At 49.4% G+C, this 21,440-nt stretch overlaps 8 protein-coding genes across 8 annotated transcripts; 4 read left to right on the top strand and 4 right to left on the bottom strand.

Annotated features, from left to right (window-relative positions):
* Positions 1-1,475: 1,475 nt before the first annotated feature.
* Positions 1,476-2,237, bottom strand: N7489_003070 (alpha/beta hydrolase; the record flags this gene model as incomplete). The annotated part of the gene is made up of 1 exon (XM_056708825.1): positions 1,476-2,237. The coding sequence occupies one exon, from the start codon at positions 2,235-2,237 to the stop codon at positions 1,476-1,478; it is 762 nt and encodes a 253-aa protein (XP_056573127.1).
* Positions 2,238-2,613: 376 nt separating this feature from the next.
* On the bottom strand, positions 2,614-3,048 carry N7489_003071 (uncharacterized protein; the record flags this gene model as incomplete). Its single annotated transcript, XM_056708826.1, has 1 exon — positions 2,614-3,048. The coding sequence occupies one exon, from the start codon at positions 3,046-3,048 to the stop codon at positions 2,614-2,616; it is 435 nt and encodes a 144-aa protein (XP_056573128.1).
* Positions 3,049-3,893: 845 nt separating this feature from the next.
* N7489_003072 (terpene synthase family protein) lies at positions 3,894-5,361 on the bottom strand (the record flags this gene model as incomplete). The annotated part of the gene is made up of 5 exons (XM_056708827.1): positions 3,894-3,988; positions 4,069-4,613; positions 4,663-4,928; positions 4,987-5,018; positions 5,070-5,361. The coding sequence occupies 5 exons, from the start codon at positions 5,359-5,361 to the stop codon at positions 3,894-3,896; spliced, it is 1,230 nt and encodes a 409-aa protein (XP_056573129.1).
* Positions 5,362-8,001: 2,640 nt separating this feature from the next.
* On the top strand, positions 8,002-9,692 carry N7489_003073 (cytochrome P450; the record flags this gene model as incomplete). The annotated part of the gene is made up of 5 exons (XM_056708828.1): positions 8,002-8,191; positions 8,240-9,075; positions 9,134-9,241; positions 9,298-9,464; positions 9,518-9,692. 5 exons carry the CDS (start codon positions 8,002-8,004, stop codon positions 9,690-9,692), a joined length of 1,476 nt encoding a protein of 491 aa, XP_056573130.1.
* Positions 9,693-10,255: 563 nt separating this feature from the next.
* On the top strand, positions 10,256-11,248 carry N7489_003074 (uncharacterized protein; the record flags this gene model as incomplete). Its single annotated transcript, XM_056708829.1, has 1 exon — positions 10,256-11,248. The coding sequence occupies one exon, from the start codon at positions 10,256-10,258 to the stop codon at positions 11,246-11,248; it is 993 nt and encodes a 330-aa protein (XP_056573131.1).
* Positions 11,249-12,469: 1,221 nt separating this feature from the next.
* N7489_003075 (ER oxidoreductin) lies at positions 12,470-14,425 on the top strand (the record flags this gene model as incomplete). The annotated part of the gene is made up of 3 exons (XM_056708830.1): positions 12,470-12,571; positions 12,634-14,225; positions 14,281-14,425. The coding sequence occupies 3 exons, from the start codon at positions 12,470-12,472 to the stop codon at positions 14,423-14,425; spliced, it is 1,839 nt and encodes a 612-aa protein (XP_056573132.1).
* A 751-nt stretch (positions 14,426-15,176) lies between these two features.
* On the top strand, positions 15,177-16,685 carry pex13 (peroxin PEX13; the record flags this gene model as incomplete). The annotated part of the gene is made up of 3 exons (XM_056708831.1): positions 15,177-15,225; positions 15,322-15,849; positions 15,910-16,685. The coding sequence occupies 3 exons, from the start codon at positions 15,177-15,179 to the stop codon at positions 16,683-16,685; spliced, it is 1,353 nt and encodes a 450-aa protein (XP_056573133.1).
* A 2,322-nt stretch (positions 16,686-19,007) lies between these two features.
* On the bottom strand, positions 19,008-20,273 carry N7489_003077 (uncharacterized protein; the record flags this gene model as incomplete). Its single annotated transcript, XM_056708832.1, has 3 exons — positions 19,008-19,630; positions 19,719-19,963; positions 20,101-20,273. 3 exons carry the CDS (start codon positions 20,271-20,273, stop codon positions 19,008-19,010), a joined length of 1,041 nt encoding a protein of 346 aa, XP_056573134.1.
* Positions 20,274-21,440: the final 1,167 nt, after the last annotated feature.

Genomic DNA, 21,440 nt, shown 5'->3' on the forward strand with positions numbered 1-21,440 from the left:
GGGGATGGAATTAATAGTTCCTCAACTCCCTTCCCTCAAAGCGGTATCCCGACGCTCGAGATGTATAACAGTATCTTCATTCGTAACCCGCCCGGGAAATATTTCGAGCCCACCAGCTAGATCTGCTCCAGCAAAGATCTCTTTATCACCGAGGACAATACCGTCCTGCCCAACGAAATGAGAGTCGATGTTTTTGGCCCACACAGCCTTATGCTGATCTTCCTTCTTTCCGTCCTAGCAGAGACGTAGTCAGACGCCTTCCTCTAGGGACCCGAAAATTCGGCGTGCGGTCGGAGAATCTCGTCGATTTGAGTTTGTTGGTTGGGGTGGAGAGCGGCAGTTGTTGTAGGGCTAGTCGACAGCGTTATGTGTTAGCTTACAGATGTATAGAAATAAGGTACCTTGGCAGTTTGACGGGTACCTCTCGCCCCGGGGTTCCTAGCTGGATGAATTGAAGTATAAAGCGCCTGCGGCGCTCGGAATGGGCCTCGGTCTCAGAGCATTCAACCCAGTGCAGTATCAAGCGCCCCTGACGATGAAATAGAAAACGTCAGCATTCAACGCATGCACGAAAGCCTGCCCGACCCATTTTGAGGGAAAAGCAATAGAAAGACGAGGAGAGTGGCTACCCTGTTGTTGGGATAGAGTGGACAACCCTTGGACATCAGATAGCTCCCCACCGCAGCGAAATCCAGGTACTTCCCCCAGACTCCGACGAGACTTTTCACAACGGCCATGCTCGAGGCAAGGTGTTTGTCTTGTAAGTCGAGCGGCTTCAACCCTTAGAGAAGAGCGTTGAAGGGATCTGACCGCTGGGGAAATAGTAAGTTTCTTCGGAGGAACATGCTCCAGGACGGGGACGAAGTGGCGGGCAATGTAACGCGGTTTGCGTGGTTGTTGAACTTCTCGATTGGAGCCCGGTGACCCGCGCAAATATCCTATAGAAATTCTAACTTCTCACCTTCTCAGCGTCGAAGTCAGAGTTGCCCTTTATGGGAATGGCCGGAAAACCGCTTTGGGAATCGGGAGGGGTTCGAGCCTCCGAAGTGCCATGACGCGATTCGTAAGGCGTCAAAGAAAGGAATCAGAAAGGTTTCAGGTTTGACCTTGGCATTTGGAAGAGTTAAACATATTCACCAATTGGCGGGTCTCGCACATCGGTAAGTCTCATTGACCTTTGAGGGTAACCGGGAAACTGGAATAGTTTTTCTACATATCCCACACAACACCTTCGAAATACCAGCACAGCTGCTCTCCCCCCGCGCTGATACCCCAGACTCTCCCCCTTGGGGCTCCCGCTCGACGTTTACCTCCGCTCATAACGGGGAAACACCCTCATCGCGACCCCACATGGACAGTCCTTCATTCTTTACCCGCCATTCCCACGTTGTGACCACATACCCCGAGAACTTGTCTCCACAGACCTAGGCAAAAGGTGGTCACACTGATAACGACCCTACAATTCTTCCTCCCCGTCAGACCTTGGCTTCGAAAGCATTGACAATCTCGTCAAGTGCCGCGGCTACTTCATGTGGTCGCGAAAGGAAGGGACTATGGCCAGATCCTTCGAGAGTGCGAACTACCCATTTTTCCTGGCCACCTGCGCCCAGCACCATGCCGTCCTGCTGTTCGATTGGAAGGACGACATCAGCTGTGCACCGAATATACCCCAATCTCCCAATATAAGTGTCATCCTGCCAGGCTTGAGGGGGCACTATGCCCATATTGGCAGCCATGCTCTGAGGGCGAAGCTGCGCTACAGCCCAGTCAACTCTCTCTGCCGGCACATCCGGAGGGAAAAACAAGCTGCGGGGATCATTCGTCTGGAAAAGGCCTTTACTCGGCATGTTCCACGTCACGTAGGGCAGGTCGCCAATGTCGCGAATGGCCTCGCCTTGGTCCATGCCCCCAGGGAAGATATAGGCACATAGAGCGACCATCCCCAGCACGCCTTTTCCGGACAGTCCCTTGATGGCAGCGCTTGCGATCGGCCCCGCGTAGGAATGCGCTAGGACAACAACGCGCTTACCCATAGATGTCTGTGATTCCACGACGGAGCGTACGTGGGCCGCGTCATCGAACTGCGTCGTACCCGCTACCCCACTGACACATGGCAGGTCTACGGTCTCCACATCGTAGCCAAAAGCCTCTAGTGCGGGGATTTGAAATCTCCAGCACCACGAGCCATGCCAGGCGCCGTGCACGAGGACGATTGTTGGTTTGGCAGTTGATGACATGGGAGTGAGTATCCTTAAGCAGACAGAGTGAGGTATAGTTGGAGTTAAATCACTTGAAATCAAAATGTGCCAGTCAAATAGTTGGTGAGGGGTCCCGTGTTGGGGATGGGGGTAACCCGATTCGGATAAGGGTGTTTTCCGTACATCCCAAGCTGCCCGGTGTTGCCATGAGAATCCTGCTTCTACATTTGCTTTGCGAATCCGAACTAATTTCTCTTCTCGTGAACAGTTACTAGCAAGGTACAGTACGAAGAAAACTGAAGTTTACTCCAAAACGCCTGTAGTATATATTTCGTATCGTCGTGCACTGAGGTATCTATGATCAAGACTCATTTCTGAAGCGTCTCTTCCATCGCCCTCAAAAAAGCAAGCCTTGTCAATAGGCCGCCCATTCTTCTGACATCCTTTCCACGCTCGTCGCTGGTTGACCCCCCCAGTGAGAATCACTCTTGGGAGGCGCCACCTTCTTTTCCTCAGCAATATCCAGCTTCATAATCAACAACCGCAGCGCCCAATTCTCTACGCCCCCGGCTTTCTTTTCGGTCTCCATAAGAAGGTGCAGCAGTTCAGTGTGCAATTTCCTCAACACGGCCTTGGTTTCGGAGAAAGCCCCGCGAGCAGTAATTTCCTCCAGCATGTACTGCTTCATCTCAAGGGACAGTGTTTGGCCCTTTTGGGAACCCTTAAACACACTTGACAACGCAGTGTTGGAAAAGCCGGGAGATTGCATTGATAAGATGACGGGAAAGGATAACTTCCCTTCGTCGAGATCGTCACAAAATCCCTTGTTCTTAGTATACTGAAGCAACATGTTAGCCGTGGTGCGTACTCAGAGACACAATATGGGGTTTAGTTACATCTTCACTTCGAAGGTTCTGGTAGTCATCGCGGATTTGGAAGTGCCTTCCAAGCAAGGTCGCAAACTGACTTATATCAAGGTCACTGGAACAAGTTAGCCTGGGTCGCTATACACTGTGTGATCAGGTTTGAAATACCTATTTTTCGTCGCCTCTGATCTCATCAGACGGCTGATGAGACGGAATAGGCCACCAGTCTCTTTAATATAATCAGTAAGTTGTTGTGAATGTGGCTGTGCCAATACGTACTGCCATCGACCATGCTGATATACTGCGCAGGGGTGGGTACATGCGTATGGTAGCTCCAGTAGAGATCACGGCCCTGTCCAAGCTGTAGATTCCGCATTTCATCTATTTCGGTCAATCCAAAAACTTATGCAAGCAAACATGCCAGGTAACCCTACCAGTGTAAACCGACACCGCGGATGGCGAAAGCATCTGTATGAGATACAAGGCTTCATTCATCAGATATGTCGCCGTATTGATGGTTTGGCCAACACCGAATATCTGATGTGCCACTGGCCTTCCGCGTCTGAGGACACTTCCGTCCTGGATGTCGTCGAGTCTATTGAGAGGTCAATGAGGAGAAATGATCCCAGGTTGAATTGGGCTTGCTTACAATAATGATGAGTTGTGCAGGAAGTTGACTGCGCCCTCTATGATTAAGAGGGACTTCACGGGCACCTTGTACCATGAATTCAGAGCGGCTATCAATGTCTGTCTTACATTTTTAGAAGGTAAGGAGTTGATATAGGCGTAGGGGTTTAACACGGGCTGTAGATTTTAGTTAGTATTCAGATCATATCGCTTTCAGCGACTCTTGCGGGTAAGAACTTTCCTCGTCAATTGATGGGTATCCAGGGGTGTACCTGGCTAGGACATCACTCTCTGTTGCTTTGTTTGAGATATTGTCAGTCTCATGTGTTCTGGGCCAGGGTTGGGCTCAAGCGGGCTGAAATGGGTTTTATACGTACTTGAACTAGGGTCTTTGAGCTCACTCTGCTTCATGTCTTTGATTTCTTGCTTTGACCAGCAAAGCCGGTCTAGGGGCGTGAGAACTCGCACAGCGTCACTGCCATACTTTTCAAGGTGGTCTTTATAAGGATTCCTGTCGACCTTGCAGTAACGAGGCACACAAAGACTCCACACCCAGTTTCCAGCCATCGAGTGCTCAAGCAGTCTTAACCACCTAAGAACTTCATGTGATGGCTTATCTGTCGCCTCATACTGTTCTTTCAACTGACAAAATCGCTCTTCGTGTGCTCGCACCTCAGCCTGAACAACTGCCTTGGCTGCGCAGTGCGTCAGACCCTGCGTAACTGCGACAATATGTACTGCGTTCACCAATGGCACGTCGCCATTGCTTTTGATGTGAGATGCGTACTCTTTGTCCCAAGAGAACAAATCATTCACCAAGCATAATTCCGCATATGCGACGTAGCTCATAGGGTCGGCGGTTTTCTCTTCCTCGGGGGTGAGCGTGATGCCCGATCCCCATCGGAAATTATAGAGTGTCCAGCTTTGAAATAATCAGTTCAGGCTCTCAAGTTGGGAAAGTACCCACATACTCTGCTGCTGCATCAACAATTCTGAACTCTAGGTAGTCATCCAGACTAGGAAATTCAAGACTTCTCACGTCCTTTACACATGCAGTGAACGTTTGCCACTTATTAAGGAACCATTCACCGAACACCGGATCAAGACGCAGGTACTCGGCCGCGATCTTGGCCTGGACCTCAGATTTGCGTTGTGCTTTATCTGAAACTCTGGTCGATACGGAAGTCATACCGCTCTGGTTAAGAGCCTGGTGAAGCATCTTGTTTTCCAGCAACAACTAAATATTGTGTAAGTTTCTTGATCCGGACACATGGAAAAATTTATGGCTGTCATACCGCTTCTTGATCAGCAGCATTATCGGTTTCGTCTGTCCTTCAGTGTTAGTTGCAGAAAATAAACGAGCGTCGTATCTACATACCATCATGAAGAAATGCATATTCCACAGTGTATGCGACAAGCGCAAATCTTTCGGGCAGGCAGTTTGGAGCACACAGCGAAGTAAAGTTACCTGCATGGGCATTGAGATTGCCGAACTTGGACCCGACGGCATCAATTCCATTGAGGTCTATGTGGCATTGTACCGAGACATGATCGGCGATTATTGTTTGTTTGTGAATATACGGGTTAAAGAGAGAGGAGTATGCCGGGTTGTTGGCGTAGATTTCGGGATCAATGCCCACCGCATACTCGTCGGTTATTTTGTCCGCCATGGTTTGCAGCTGTTGCCTTGTGGATTTTAGAAAATACCGACCTGCACAACGCACATATAAACGCCGAGGGGTCGCGGGTATAAATAATAGAATTCGAAATAGAAAAATCGAATATCCTGAGACAGGTACGCTAGTTTAGACTGATACTATCGACGTCCGCACCCGATGCCGGCTTCCTCGTTTTCTACCGTACGATATCCGCGCAAGGAACCTCGAGACTAGGGTTACCACCTTACATCTGGCAGGCCCCACAGCAATTAACGTGTTCTACAACCAATGACGGTAATTGGATGGGCCATTGAACTTCAACGTGAGACACTATGCTCTCCACCCCCTAGAGGTTAATCCAAAGCACGTTTTGGCCCGATTGCACACAACGAGGCTTATCTATCTCTCAATAGATACCGACTCGCATGGAAAAGTTGATGTCGCGTCGATCATATGTACCTTGTAAGTTTGCTCTTGCCTATTCGAGTACGAGTTCGAAGGATCAAAGAACAGCACACAGCGCCATTAAATGAGAGTTATGCCAAGAATATCCACTAAGTGTCGCAATCTCCTGCGGGGAAAGTAAAAACTGGATTTCGCCCGTTTATAGGAGACATTGAAAGTTACTAATTTCACTTGCAAGCCGTGGCAGTTTAGTGCATTTCGCTCTCGCAAACGGGCTGCGCCAATGAGAAACAACCGCGTCAATGCATCGTGGAGTTTTTTTTCCACTCTATCTGGCCTAGCTACAACCGGCAGCCTCCGGAGGGATCTTTGTGAAACGGCCGATGCCTTGGCCCGCGCTTGTATGTTCCAATTTGGTGAGTTGCAGCTGGGCGGGAAAGGTGGATATGTTGGAGATGAGTGAGTTCGGGAAGATTCCCGGACGAGCCTAGATGGAGTACGGAGTACATACTTATGCAGCTATACAGGATCTTCCTCGGGTTTTCCTATCCGAGCTGCCGCCGCTTTTATGGGCTCCCGAGGTCGTGGGAGATCACAGGACAGATAAGTACGGGCTCGGAAAGGAAAGTCGGTCACGTGTAAATTGAGCGATGCTTAGTGGCTACAAACTATACCCAAAATGGATCAGAGAGCTACATTCCAGACATGTAGGAGGAGTATCTAGATACACGCCAGAATTATCATTCCTGTTGCAATCACTAGTTTAGAACTTTTGGCTGGGAGTAGACCTCGTGTGCAGCCTATGAAGACCTAGTCTGTGTAGGAATGAAGTGCACTAGTCATTTCTATTCTTCCTTATCTTCCCCTCCTTGGTTAGTAGGGGCCTCGTACTAACAGTAGCCTAAGTCACATGGCCGGTAAATAGCTGCGAGACTAGTGATGCACACTGTGCGATCCCGTAGCCAGATGGAGTACATAGAGAAGGGATATGGGATTGGCTGGACTTGACGCCCGATGAAAACGAGTCAGAAATAATCGACTCAATTTCTTTGGTCCTATCGCTTGTGTTTTTGTTTTAGGAAATACCGCTATATAGAGGGCTCTTGATGATCTTAACTAAATTTGTAGATTCGACGGCAATGCATCCTAGCCCTGTGCACAACAGCAGTCTTCGCTGATATACATATATATATATTTCCAATACTTAGCCTCCGACCTGTCTGCTGTTCAAACAAGGCCACTCCAAATCAACTTCCATCCACTGACTACACAGAGACATCTACCTATCTTCCACTTGAGGCATCTGTAACAGTGAAAGGAGATCTAGCATGCCGGAAGTAGATCCCTGTTCCTTGGACACCGCACAACCATCGATGGTCACCAAATCGGTAGTCCTTCCAAACTCGGAAGCATAAAGTCATACCTCATTAGATTGAGCGCTGGGTCTTCCAAATTGCAAAAGTCCACAAGTTAATGAGGATACAAAATAAGGTTATGACTATAGTCGCTCTGACGGCCCGTGCATAGTTACGTCAGCAGATACCTGCGGCGTGCTCATATTTACCCGGAGGTCAAAAAGCGGCAAGATATATGGCCTAAAGTAGAAGGGGGAAGGTTTCCCCGAAGTTGACCCCAGTACCAGGCGGCACACACAGCCTACTTGAGTGTAACTAGTTTGCATCTACACTTTCTGTATAAATGAGAACATCCCGGTCTTACAACATGTATCTCAGTATCAGCCCGGTGCTAATCGTTACCAGTCCGATATGCTTGTGCACACGTGGTCACCTCGACACTAACCAGACATGTCCAGGAACCTGACAGCAACTTCCAAAGTGGAATTGAAGCTCCTATTCAGCAACTTGCAATGTTCCAGGCAGTTCCAGAAATATATTAATGGTCTTCATATGGAATCCCCCGGGACACACCCCTGTAACTACGGATACCCACAGAGCGGTGGCGCAAGCCGTTCGGATCCTTGCAGGAAAGTAGCGCCGGAGCACATTGACCTAGCATCCGAACAAAGTTACCATTCCGTGGCTGGACTTCAAGTGGGGGTCTTGAAGGATGCCACGTAGCAATCATTAGCTTTCCTACGGAGTATTCCGTCCTCGGTATCCAATCCCAGCTAGAGCAATTGATAAACATTCTCGATTGGGATTTATACATGAACATAACCCCTTGCGGTAGGCAAGTTGTCTCTTAAACTTCGGACGCTGAATTTTCAGCATCAAACACCTCACCACCATGCTACTACTGTGGTTTGGGTTCTTTTCCTTTGTTTGTGGGTTGGTGATTTACCGGCTACAATTTCACCCTCTTAGCAAGTTCCCGGGCCCCAAACTAGCTGCCCTAACAAGTCTTTATGAATTTTATTACAATGTAGTCCTGGGTGGCCGGTATTTGTGGGAGATAGAGAGAATGCACGAGCAATATGGTAAGGAACCATTATTCGAGACATTGGGTCATACTAAACAATTTCAAGGTCCTATTGTGCGCATTACTCCTCACGAGCTTCATGTGGCAGATCCAAACTTCTATACGGAGATATATGCAGGCCCTACCAGGAGGCGTGACAAAGATCCAAGACTTGTACGGCTAGCAGGTCAACCGACTTCCATGTTCGCGACTGTTGATCATGGCCTGCACAGTTCGCGTCGAGCTATCCTGAACAACTATTTCTCTAAAAGGTCAATTGCAGGCCTAGAAGACATGATTCAGGGCAAAGTGCAAAAGCTCGTTAAACGGCTAAACATGGCCTGTGATCAGGGCACTGTTGTACAGCTGGATGCTGCATCATCGGCTTTGACTGCGGACATCATCTCAGAGTACGCGCATGGTGTAAGCCTTGACTACTTGGACGACGTCAATTTCAATAACGAAGTCGCAGACTCAATTTTGAGTCTCGCATCTGTAGTTCATGTGTTGAAATTTTTCCCTTTCCTTTTGGATCTGTCAAAGTTCATACCTGATAAGGTGCTTGAGAACCTTTGGTCCCACGCAGCAAACATATTGCGACTGCAGAAACTGGTTCGTGCTCAAGCAGATGTCGCACTCCAAAACGGAGGTAAAGTGAACGATCAAGCAACAATGTTCGGTGCTCTCTGTGACCCATCCTTGCCTGCGCAAGAAAGAACACTGGATCGGTTGCAGGACGAGGGATTTTCGTTGATTGGTGGAGGTACAGAGACTACAACAGGGACATTGAAGGTCATCATGTTCCACTTGCTCAATGAGAAGGCTTTACTCCGCAAGCTCCGCAAAGAGCTTGAAGAATCTCCATCTGGCACCTGGGCCGAACTTGAAAAACTACCCTACATGGTGAGCAATGCAATATGCCATACATAAAGACAAGACTAACCCATCAACTTCGTTCCAGAGAGGAGTGATGAACGAGGGACTCCGGCTCTCCGGCGTCATAACTCGTCTTCCCCGGCGTGCCCCCGATGAAGCACTGAGATACAAGCAGTGGACAATTCCACCAAACGTAAGTTCCTATATTCTCCGAGATCGACAACGCTAACGCAACCTTGCCCTCAACAGTCCCTAATGAGTACATCCTCCCATTTTGTTCATACAAATTCAGACTTGTTCCCTGATCCACTTGTCTTTGACCCCGAGCGCTGGATCCGAGCTGAAGCGGCCGGCCAGCGCCTGGAGCACATGATTGTCACCTTCAGCAAGGGTTCCAGGCAATGCATGGGCAACCAGTAAGATAATATTCAGCTTCCTCTCCTGGGTTCTCACTTACCCTGGAATTTAGTTTGGCTTTGGCGGAGTTGTACCTGGTCATTTCCACTCTGGTGCGTGAATTCGATATGGATCTATATGGAGTGACGGCCGACAATATCGTCACACATAGGGAGTATGGCTTTGGAGTGCCAAAAGAGAGAGGTGGGGGACTCAGAGTAAGTATTTCACGGGTTCGTACCCCGTAGTTTGCATTATTTGATTTGTACTCTTCGCATATATCGAGAAGTGGATTTATGCGATCATGTTACACTTTCGGGGCATCAGCTCAAAAATGATATTATGCGTCAAGCTCATGAATAACCCTACATCAAAGAGAAGACAAAGCAACTGCCAAGCTAGCGTTACCCGCAGTCACCACAGTCCATAACTGGAGTCTTTGTACTCTGTTACTTTGTTGGCATCCTTGTATCTCCGATGCTTAGTCCGAGTAACAAAGAGAAGTAACAAAGCAGCAAGATCAATGGCATGCTTTATTTAATTGTTCTCGGTTTATATATCCTTAGTGCGTTAAATCATTCATTGTTTACATGACTCGATAAACCCGCCTCGAAAGGGTATATAAAACTCGAGATGACCGGACATCCCCGACTCGTCAAATCACATTCTACTGATTCTTCTGCAATTTTACCAACTGAGTATCATCAGACTATTCATATATTGATTGCGTTTTAAGCAAACTTGAACCCACAAGGCCAGCCCCATCAGTATCCACTACCATCCTACTAATTCTATCTATCAAGCCGCAGCCATGTCAGGACGCAGACCGTCTGATTTGTTCTGCGAGGAGCATGCTAATTTCTGGACCCTCATACAGCAGATCATCCATGCTCTTAGGAACAGCTACCCAGTAAACCAAGACGAGACCATTGGCCGGATGGGCCAGCTCAATCTCCAGCTCTCGACACTTGGACGAGCCGGAGAAATGATGGGCTTGAGCTACCCACCAAGCGACATCGTCCGCGATGCTCCATCTCAGTTCTTCAGTGCCCGTGCTCAACGCCATCAGAATTACTACGGTACCGAATTCGGGTATGCCTGCTGGTATACCCAAGCGCAGCTGAGCTACGCCATTGCAGACCTTCTCCACCACAGAGACCACACGCGCGTAGCCGACCAGCTAGAAACGTTGCTAGTGGGTTGGCAATTGACCGAGATGAGAGCCTTCCCCCGCCAGCTCCCTATCCGCAATCCCGTCGAGCAGCCCGCCAGTATCGTGTATATGGAAGGCCCGCCATACTATACACCAGGCGGTCCCGAGCCACGCATGAAAACCGCAGGGGCGGCTATTGGGCGGCTCCGCCACCCCCGTGTCTATATTGCTATGCAGGCCCCAACTGATACTCTTTACGGCGTGGCACGGCAGACACGCCATCGTGCTGCGCCATACCCTGAACCGGGTGCTCGCCCGAGACGTCGTGGAAATGCTAGACTAACCCCGACGATGCCTCAGATGGCTCTTCCTCTCCCTCATATTATGCAGAATGGTGATGCTTCGCATACGCCAGTGCCGAAGCTTCCTGGTGTTCAGTCCCTTTTCACTCCACTCGCCCTCCCCGGTGGACGTACTCTGCCTGGCGCACCGAGTACGTCTGGGCCACCCCCACCGGGTATGCAGTTCCCATCTAAAGAAGCAGCCCCTAGAACTGGTGATGCTATTTCTTTGCTGAACTCCAATATCGCGGAGACTTTGAATAGAGAGGAGCTCCGTGAGGAGCTTGGCGGTCGCCGTGGTCCCCGTTGAGATCGTCATTATTAGCGGGATAATGCGCAGTTGAGATTGTTTGGCTCTTCAATTTGGAATCCAGGTTGTAACCATGCATGACTTGCTATTGGCTATTGATGAGTTGAAGAATTCCAATTGCTTTTGTGGTTACTGATTCCACTGACGTTGGATTCATAGATTTTTATACTCCTTTTGAACAAAGAATTTGACCAGTATTGAATGAGAATACTTTATGCACACACGCAATTATCCCTGGTAGCTGTGCTGTAGTCCTCAATAGATGTCCTTGGATAAGCTGAATAGATTTCAGGTTATATACTTCCAATGCTGGCACACTTAGCTTTAGAAGAAATCATAGTAAGTACTCACTAAATAGTCGACTGCTTGTTGCCCGATTGTATCTCAATATAATGACTGCTAGATATGTTCATAGTTCCCAATACGAGGTGGATTTTCGGTGTACAGTATGTGATATGTGAGGGAATAAGCCGGGGCTATTCAGGCTATTGAGCGAATACGGCTTTGTTGCTTTCACTGTACATTTATTTTCAGATATCTGTCCTAGAATCGATCCACCAATAGTAAGTGACGCAATCTTCATGCTGAAGGCTTCTTTAGTACGAAGACAAAGAACGCCGTTTCGGTTATGGTTAGGTGGCCTCTTCGGACAGGGATTTTAATGGTTTATACATTCTTATTCAGACAATTTATCCGTTTCTCAATACCCATCTTGGCAGTTTACTTGGGTGAGAAGTAGATAGTTGTTTAATATATATTTGCAAGTATGTTGTAGGTTGACTGTACTATGTACATGCTATACTACCTACATGTACATCTGTAAGTATATACCTTACTATTTACTATTCTAATATAATCTACTATATATGGCACCACATCAGTCCATCGACTTCCATCTTGCCACTTTCCAAATCTGTTGAACCAGCCAATCAGAAGCCATCAGACCATTATCATTTCTTGGCGGCCGATCCTCCGCGCATTTCCAGGCCAGCTTGTCCACTTTGCAGACCCGGACATTCTGGATTCTTGATTCTGTTGTTCTTTTCTCTTTTCTTGTTGAGATTTTTTCCCTTCTACGCAAGCATTGTGCAAACCCTACGACTTACCACCACCGAATAGACCCTCCCGTTAAATTTTGGCCTTTCGCGCCACCTTGCATATACAACAACCGGACAATCTCTACGCGCTTGATCTACACATACTACAAAGTCGGAGGCCAAGATGCGGTCTGCAGCGAGGCTGCTCTATGCCGCAGCATTCGCATTTGCTGGCTTGAGCCATGCCAGCGTTCATAATCCTTCACTGGACCCAACCAAGTGTGCTGTACGTTTTGTCAACCCAGGATACTCACTCAATACACATGACTGACAGTCCATTTGCTCCAGCTCGAACCTTCAGCCATGGTGTCGGATGCGTGTGTCTCATATGGCGAGATCAACGGCATGAACGACTTGGTTTTCACCACGATAAACTCCCTCACACAAGAAACGGACTTCTTCTCCTACTACCGCCTCAACCTGTTCAACAAAGAGTGTCCCTTCTGGAACGATGCTAATAGCATGTGTGGAAACATTGCCTGCGCCGTGAACACCATTGACTCGGAGGAGGATATCCCGCTCACGTGGCGGGCGGAAGAACTCAGCAAACTAGAGGGCCCCAAGGCGAACCATCCATCCCGCAATATCCAAGCCGAGCGTCCAAAAGAACGCCCGCTCCAGGGAGAGCTGGGTGAAGATGTCGGCGAGAGTTGTGTGGTGGAATACGACGACGAATGTGACGAACGGGACTACTGTATCCCCGAGGACGAGGGTTCCGCCGGGAAGGGAGACTACGTGAGCTTGGTGGACAACCCGGAGCGGTTTACGGGATACTCTGGAGCTGGCGCACACCAAGTTTGGAATGCCATCTACAGCGAAAACTGCTTCTTGAAGCCCGTGGCCGATGAGCTGGACGAGCAGTCGCTGAACGTCCCCATGGGCGGCCTCCAGGCAGCCTCTGACTTCCGGAACGTGCTGCACAAAGAGTCGCAGCGAGTAGAAGGCCTGCCGCTGGATAATGAGTGCTTGGAGAAGCGGGTGTTCCACCGGCTGCTGAGCGGCATGCATGCCTCCATCTCGACACATTTATGCTGGGACTACCTCAACCAAACCACAGGCCAGTGGCACCCCAACGTGCAATGCTTCAAGGAAAGACTTCTTGACCACCCGGAGCGCATCTCAAACATGTACTTCAACTACGCGCTAGTGTCTCGCGCCGTGGCAAAACTCCGTAAGCATCTGGACGGGTACACATACTGCGCCAGCGACCCAGGGCAAGACCGCGAGACCAAAAAGCGCGTCAACAAGCTCACCGCGACCCTGACGGAACTCCCCCAAATCTTCGACGAAAAGATCATGTTCCAAGACCCCAACGCCATCGGCCTGAAAGAGGACTTCCGCAACCGCTTCCGCAACGTCAGTCGCCTGATGGACTGCGTTGGCTGCGACAAGTGCCGCCTCTGGGGCAAACTCCAGGTAAACGGGTATGGAACCGCGCTGAAGGTGTTGTTCGATTACGACGAAACCAAGAACGGCGAGAACCCGCCCCTCCGCCGCACCGAGCTGGTCGCCCTGATCAATACCCTCGGCCGTATCTCGCACAGTCTCGCTGCTTCGCGCAGTATGCAGCGAGCCCTGCTGACCGGCACCACTCACATGTTCCCGGTTCACGGGGCTGTGCCCTCCTCCCACCACGCCAACGCCCTCGGCAACAACCGACGCGTGTTCAGGGACGGCAATAACAACTTCTACCTCGAAGGCGAAGGAGTCGAAGACGAGTATGTGTATGGCCGAGGCGAGGCACCGGAGCGGTACCCCTGGGAGCGCAAACCGCCCAACCCAGACGATGGCTTCCTCGAGGATTTCATGACCGAGTGGAATATGATCTGGGGTACTGTTGGGTATATTTGGCAGTCTTGGATGGACATCCCATACACACTGTAAGTTTCAGCTTCTGCGTTATTCCGGTAGACTGGTACTGACCAACTCTCGCAGGTTCCAAATCGGCGCATCGGAATTCATCCGACTGTACAATTACTGGCTCGGATTGCCGGTGCCTCCACGCATGTGGAAGATGAAGACGCCCCGACCGCGTCCGCATACTCAACGTGCTGCGTATGCCAATCGTGACGAGTTATGAGTTCTCTGTATTTCATTGCATTGGCATCTGTACATATATAGCTCTGCACTATGGCGTTGATAGACTTTATCTGGGTTGTTTTCGGTTTATCGGAGTACTTTGAATCTTATTTATACTATTCCATGCTTCTTCGGGTTGGATTTTACTGTAAGGATATGTATGTTCGTATGTACCTAGGTAAGTCTAGGTCTAGGGTCTGTACTGTCTCTTGAAGGACAATGCGAGTTACACACTAACGGTAGTATGCAAATATAAAGATGGAGATGCCTGTACGACACATGTGTATAACATGTTGTACATCCTATATACTATTATGACTCCACTAGTTCTTCGATCTACTTTGCCCATCTTAATTTCAGATTACCTCGGTCGCCCCCAGGTACATGCGTTTGCCACCGAACAGATTTTTCCGAAGAGAGCGAACAGGATAGGGCGAACAGGTTAAACAAAACAGGATGAACCTGCTAACATTGAATACATATTATTACCTACATGTAGACATGTCGATGATCATAATAAATACAAAAATCCACCTATAGTTACCTACCGACCTAGTTATGTCCATGTCTGTACACTAAGCAGCGATACCCCGTATTCTTCGGCAAACCCCGACCTCGGCATCTCCACTCCCGGCCACATGCGTCCTTTTCCTTCTTTCTTCTCTCTCCTCTCACCCTTCAAGACTCACGACGAATCTATCCTAATATAGCGGACCTCGTATCTAGATGCGACTCCGCTAATATCGAACACCATGGCGACGCCTTCGCCACCAAAACCGTGGGAGAGAGCAGGTGCAGCTGGTAAGTGTTTTCCGCTCGATTGCCGATGTCCTAGCGCCACAGAGGGCAATCCACAAGTGTCCACCCCCGACTAACATTCCCTCTTCTCCTCTCCAGGCAACGCATTATCAACAGCACCTCTCACCGGTAGCCCTGCTGCCTCGACCGCGATGACTACCACAACCAACCCCGCAGCTTCAACGTCCACCGCCCCCGACCTTCCCTCCCGCCCCAGCGCTCTCAACTCCGTAGTCAACAACACTGCCTCCAGCTACTCGCCATATGGAGCCTCGCGTCTTGGAACAGGCGCATATGGATCCACCTACGGTGGCATGGGGGCCATGGGGTCACCGTACTCCCGCTTCGGCACCATGGGGGGTATGGGCTCCATGTACGGCGGCGGCTATGGTGGCTACGGAGGTGGCATGTATGGAGGCATGGGCGGCATGGGCGGCATGGGAGGCATGGGAGGGATGTACGGTGGCATGCCGGGACAAGATCCCAATGATCCGAACAGCCTGACAAACTCGTTTGGACAGAGCACCCAGGCCACTTTCCACATGATTGAGAGTATCGTCGGTGCGTTTGGTGGCTTTGCTCAGATGCTCGAGAGCACTTACATGGCTACGCACAGTTCATTCTTTGGTTGGTCTTCCCCCGAATGAGAAAATTATACCCTGGACACTCGCTGACTCGTTCTTATAGCAATGGTCTCGGTCGCAGAACAATTTGGAAACCTGCGCAACACGCTCGGCTCAGCCCTGGGCATTTTCACTCTTATTCGGTGGTTCCGCACATTGATCGCTAAGATCACAGGACGTCCTCCGCCAGCTGATGCGACAGCTTTGACTCCTGCTGCCTTTGCAGCCTTCATGGGCGGCCGCGCAGCTGCTACACTCCCCGATGGCTCGCCGGCCCCCGCCAAGCCATCCAAGAAGCCCTTCTTCATGTTCCTAATTGCCCTCTTCGGTCTTCCCTACCTGATGGGCAAGCTTATCAAGACCATGGCCCGATCCCAGGAGGAAGAGGCGAAGCGCCGCCAACTTGTTGGCCCCAACGGCGAGCCGGGCTCAGCATCGCTCGACCCGGCTAAGCTGGACTTCTGCCGTGTCCTCTATGACTACACTCCCGAGACCCAGGAAAGCAACGGCATTGACCTGGCTGTGAAGAAGGGCGACATCGTCGCTGTCCTCAGCAAGTCTGATCCTATGGGTAATGCCTCCGAGTGGTGGCGCTGCCGTGCCCGCGATGGCCGCGTCGGATATCTCCCTGGTCCATACCTGGAGACCATCCAGCGCCGGCCAAACCAGCAGGCTATCACAGCAGGCAGCGAGCCTGCTACTCGCACCTCTACAATGAAGGGCGACTCTGTGGCTGAAGGTCGCACACAGAGCCTGTCATCTGTGGGCAAGCCCGAGCTTAACAGCAAGATCGGCGATATCTCGCCTGAGAGCTTCCAGAAGAGCACTTTCTACTCATGAGCCATGAGCATGCCATATAGACCTTGCCTAGTGCTTGGTTGGGCTTTCGTCTTCTGCTGGTGTTTGTCTTTGTCTTTGAAATGCTAGACAGATTGGAGCAGGGGTATGATTTTCTGATAGTGGCGCTAAACGGCCAAAAGCTTCCACCTCTTTGAGCTTTGCGCTCATCCTTATATATCCCCCGAGCGCGTCTTTGGATCTTGTTGATTCCTTCTTATGAACTGTGATCTGCTGTGCAGGCAGCAGGGTAGCTGTGATGCCAGTGGCTATCTCTCCCTACTCAAGGCCCATGATACCAACCCTCAGTATCACCTGGGTATTCTCCCCGTTTCCCCCTCTCCTCCCTTTCTTTTGATTTCGGCTTCTTTTTTATTGTTCCATCGGATTGGATTCATTTTAGCGACGGTTTTTCTGGTCCCATTTGGTTTATGTATTTAGTACTTATTAGTGAAATGCACAAACACACACCGCAATCCCTCCCACCAGTTCTAGTTCAAAACAAAAGCCCCCTCTCCTTCCCCTTCCGTAACCACAAAAGTACCACATCCCCCCTATCCAATCCCCAATCCCCAACACTCCTATTCAATCCATCCTCGTGGACCATCCTCGTGTGGTCCACAGTGGGCCATCATACCCGTCCCGTCCGCTCCCGGCACATATCCGTCACAGTCCCCACAGAACCTGACACTCGACACATCGAATATCAACCAGTTTGCCTCTCCTGTAATCCATCTGCACAGATCCGCTCATCTCCCGATATAGAACATCGTAAATGCGTATATGCAGGAGTCCGTTACATACCTGTTCTGTATGTAACTAGCCCTACCTACGGAGTAACTTCGTAGACACATGTATGCAAATCCAAATATGCAACACCACCTCAAAACCAAAACCAACTCCCTAGTCCAAGTCACAATCAAAATCGGGGACCCCTTCCATGCAGGTGCACATACCCGCGAACGTCATCTCGCTTACGACACCCCCCTGCTCGATTCCCATTCGTTGCTCTTGCACGTAGTTCCCACGTATCCGGCTCCCTGCAGCTTTCCTTTCCTGCTAGTTACTCCCGGTTGTATTTTGATTTGGTTTGGGGCGTGTCTGGATACCCCGGTTCGGGTAGGGTGGTAATTTGACGTGTTGGGGCTTTTTGGCTTTTTGGCGCGTTCGAGGTCGTATTGGATGTGATGATGTATGTCGTAGAGTTAATGTATGATCTACTCAATACTGGGGTATGGAGCAAGGGGCCGAGGTTTGTTCTTTTTACCTGCTGATTTGTGATAACTCTAGCTTCTGCACTGATCAACACTCTGCCCTATGAAGATCTTGACCTTGTGATGTATCGTCGTCATACCTTCGGTAGGTCTAGCGTACGGAGTTATGCTTAAACGCTTAGATGGTTCTGATTTGCCTGAAATACTTCGTAGATAAAGGCGCTCATAAATTCATTCCAATGCTTATTCATTGCGGTCTCCATGCTGCTTTCTCTCCGGTTGTGTCATGTATTGCTATGTACGTGTCCATATGGCTTATCCCGTGGCGGTGGTCTGGATGCGCTAGGGCTATATACACGGCGAGTATGTGTAATAGTGTAGAGTTTTACGATAAGTCCCCGCGAGGAACCGCATGTTTCAGATACTCCGTTTAAACATCGGGTCCCAGTCATGTCCAGTGTAATATCCTGCGCATGGGAATCCCGGAGGGAGAGACGGGGCCGTGGAGCTGGTACACCCATGACCTTGTCTGGGATGAAGTGTAGCATGATCGTAAGGGCGCACGGTGAATTTGCCGGGTTGGTCGGGGTAATAAGCAACAGGGCTGGGGTGTGTTGTAGAAGTGCTCAGGATTCGAGACGAGGGTTGCAGCACAGGGGTTTGAGGGATGTGTCTGGGAGGAGATATCGTTTGGGTGAGACATAGCTGAGACTGGCGCCGGGGTTGATTTGGGAGGATAATGTCGGTCGAGCGGATATCGTTGTTGCTTTGGAGCTGAGACGTGGCCCTTCTCGTGCTACCCATACTTGAAGCAGCACAATGCAAGATATACAGAAATTCAGATGCCATGCATACATCACCAATCTAAAACGCGGAGAAGCCATAATAAGAACGCCCTTGCTATGAGTCTTCCTCCCCTGGGCTATGTTTGGAAAGGAGGTGGGGATGGGAACAGAGCAAACCATATACATAGAGAAAAAGACGAGAAGAGAAAACAGGCTCACACGCTGATGGGAAAGGGGGGAAATCAACACATAGAAGAAAGCAAATGAGGCAAGAGAAATGAATAGAAAGAAAAAACGAATCAGAATGTAAACCAAAACCATCAAAATCACATCCCCAATCCCTCATGGTGAGGAGGCTCATGGTTAGGATCCTGGTCCCTAGCCCACTTCGACATCGACTGCGTAAGCGTGAAATCCAAATTCTGCAGTCTCGTCTGGAACGACTCAACCGTATTCCAGTCAGGCGGATGGGTATCTGCTTCACTGGGCGCATCCTCGAGATCCCTCGGTGCCGGCCCAGGGTGACCATGCGCAGGGTGAGGATTGTGAGCACCGTGTACGCTAGCGGCATGGGGGCTGTGCACACCATGCGAGCCGTGAGAGCCGTGTGCCCCGTGTACACCGTGTGAGAGATGGTTGCCTATTGAATGGTGGTAGGAGTGGAGATGACGGGTTGAGTGCATAGACATCGGCATGGACGGGCTTTCTTCCAGTTCCAGATCGGGCAGGCTTTCGAGGTGGTTTGGGTCTAGAAAGAAATATCTTCCATCAATATCATTCGGTACACTCACACTCACCGGAACGGCTGTGGATTTACCGTATGAACCGAGTGGGTAGGGCGGCATCTCTCGGGTTGGCGATTGCATGTCGGGGATTGGTGAGATAGGTGTTGTGGCGCTGTGTTCGTCTGATGGTGGTGGGGTGTAGCAAGTCATGTCGGAGGGTGTTTCTGTTGGTTATTAGTTTCTGTGTGGTCCGGGTTTGATATAGCTCATTCCCCGGTTCTGCATCAAATTGGGATGTTGATTTCGACTCACGAGGCTCGGGGCTTTGTGGCTCTGTCTCTGGTTTCTTGTCTCGGTTGGTATCCCATGATGTCCCATAGCGACGCACGAAGCGGGCGATACGTTTTGGATCCACATTCTGGCCGTTTACCCGGAAAGCAGTCTGTTTGCCTTGGGCGGCGCGCTTCTGTTGCTTGCGAAGCATGAGATGGACTTCTTTGGCTTTGATGTTCTTTCGAACATGCCATGCAGCAAGACGATCTTTGTATTGTTTTTCTCTAATGGACTGGAGTTAGGTGATACTGCGAGCAAAGAGGGGATCTATATGGAATGAATACGCAAGCGTATTCGAAAGAATGAAGATGCTGAGGCAGAAGAAGCAGAAGAAGAAGAAGAAGAAAAAGGATAGTAATACGATGCAAAGAACTTATAATCTCTTTCCATGATGCGTTTCACATCGCGTAGTTTCAACTGGTCGTTGCGGTAGAGCTGTTCGATGATTTCACGATATTCGTGCCAGTCATCCGATCGGCGGGGTCGAAAGACGTTTGGCGATTGAGGTGAGATGGGGGTGTAATTATTGTCCATGATAAACAGTATATTAGGATATGGATTCTCTCATATCAAAGCAAAATCGAGGTTCTGTTGTCCATAATAAATTCTTTTTTAAGGAATGCAAATCATAATATGTTCTAGAAAATAGAAAATCAAATAAACATAAAAATATAAAAAAGCAAAGACGAGATGAGGGGGCCAAGGAATTCCCTTCTCTTTGCGGCGACGTGCACGCGGACGCACGACCCCCTGCTTCCCCGGACAAATCAGCTCGTCGGCTGGGCTCCATTGGCCTTGCTATGGCCCTGTGGCTATACAGGCAACTTGTCATCGACGTGTACGGAGTAATGAGGAGAATATACTCTCGGGTTTTGGTCTTTTTGTGGTAGGAGTTGATCTGGATTCTTTGTAATATTGGTTATATTGTATACTCTTTATATTTCTGACTATTTCCTATTATAATATTACCGTTAGCCCTGGAGGATCTGGGTGGAGAAGGTACTTTTGTCCTTTACAGCCTAAGCGAACTATTACATGCAGTGCACTGGCCGCAAATTGGATGCATTTTCCGTTGCCTTTTCTTTTTTCTTTCTTTTTTTGACTGAGTACAGAGTACATAGTACATAGTACGGAGAGAGTAGATATTACAATATACTCCTATCCTATCGTACTACTATACAACCTACTATACTATACTATAATAATATAATACATCAAATAATAACCTGCAGATCAAAATAAAACGGGAGCGGGCCGAATCTTCCTTGACAGGTCTTTGTCTTCCGAGTCTAAATTCCCAGTTCCGTGGATCCTTCAGCCACGTCGAATACATAACCATTGATACTCCGTATATGTATGGTATATCATGAACATGATACGTATTATACAGATCTACATATATCTGCATACAACATAACGTGCCAGATCTCAACTGTCAAACCCAGCAAGGAGTAAAAACCGTTAAACCCGTTAAAAATCCACCGATCATCAAGGGGGAATATCCATGCGCTATGGGCTCGCGACAAGGTTACCCTGACCAATTTCCCCTGACATTTATAGCGTATAGCGTATAGCGTAAAGTGTGATATTGTTAAATAATATCCGGCCGAAACTCATTAAAACGTACGATGCAAGGTCCGTGCTACCTGGACCTGGACCTTTATCTTTTTTTATCTTTTATCCTTTTTTTTCCTGTTTCGC

The sequence above is a fragment of the Penicillium chrysogenum genome, assembly GCF_028827035.1.
Source record: "Penicillium chrysogenum strain IBT 35668 chromosome Unknown utg000001l_segment0_segment0, whole genome shotgun sequence".
NCBI lineage: Eukaryota > Fungi > Ascomycota > Eurotiomycetes > Eurotiales > Aspergillaceae > Penicillium > Penicillium chrysogenum.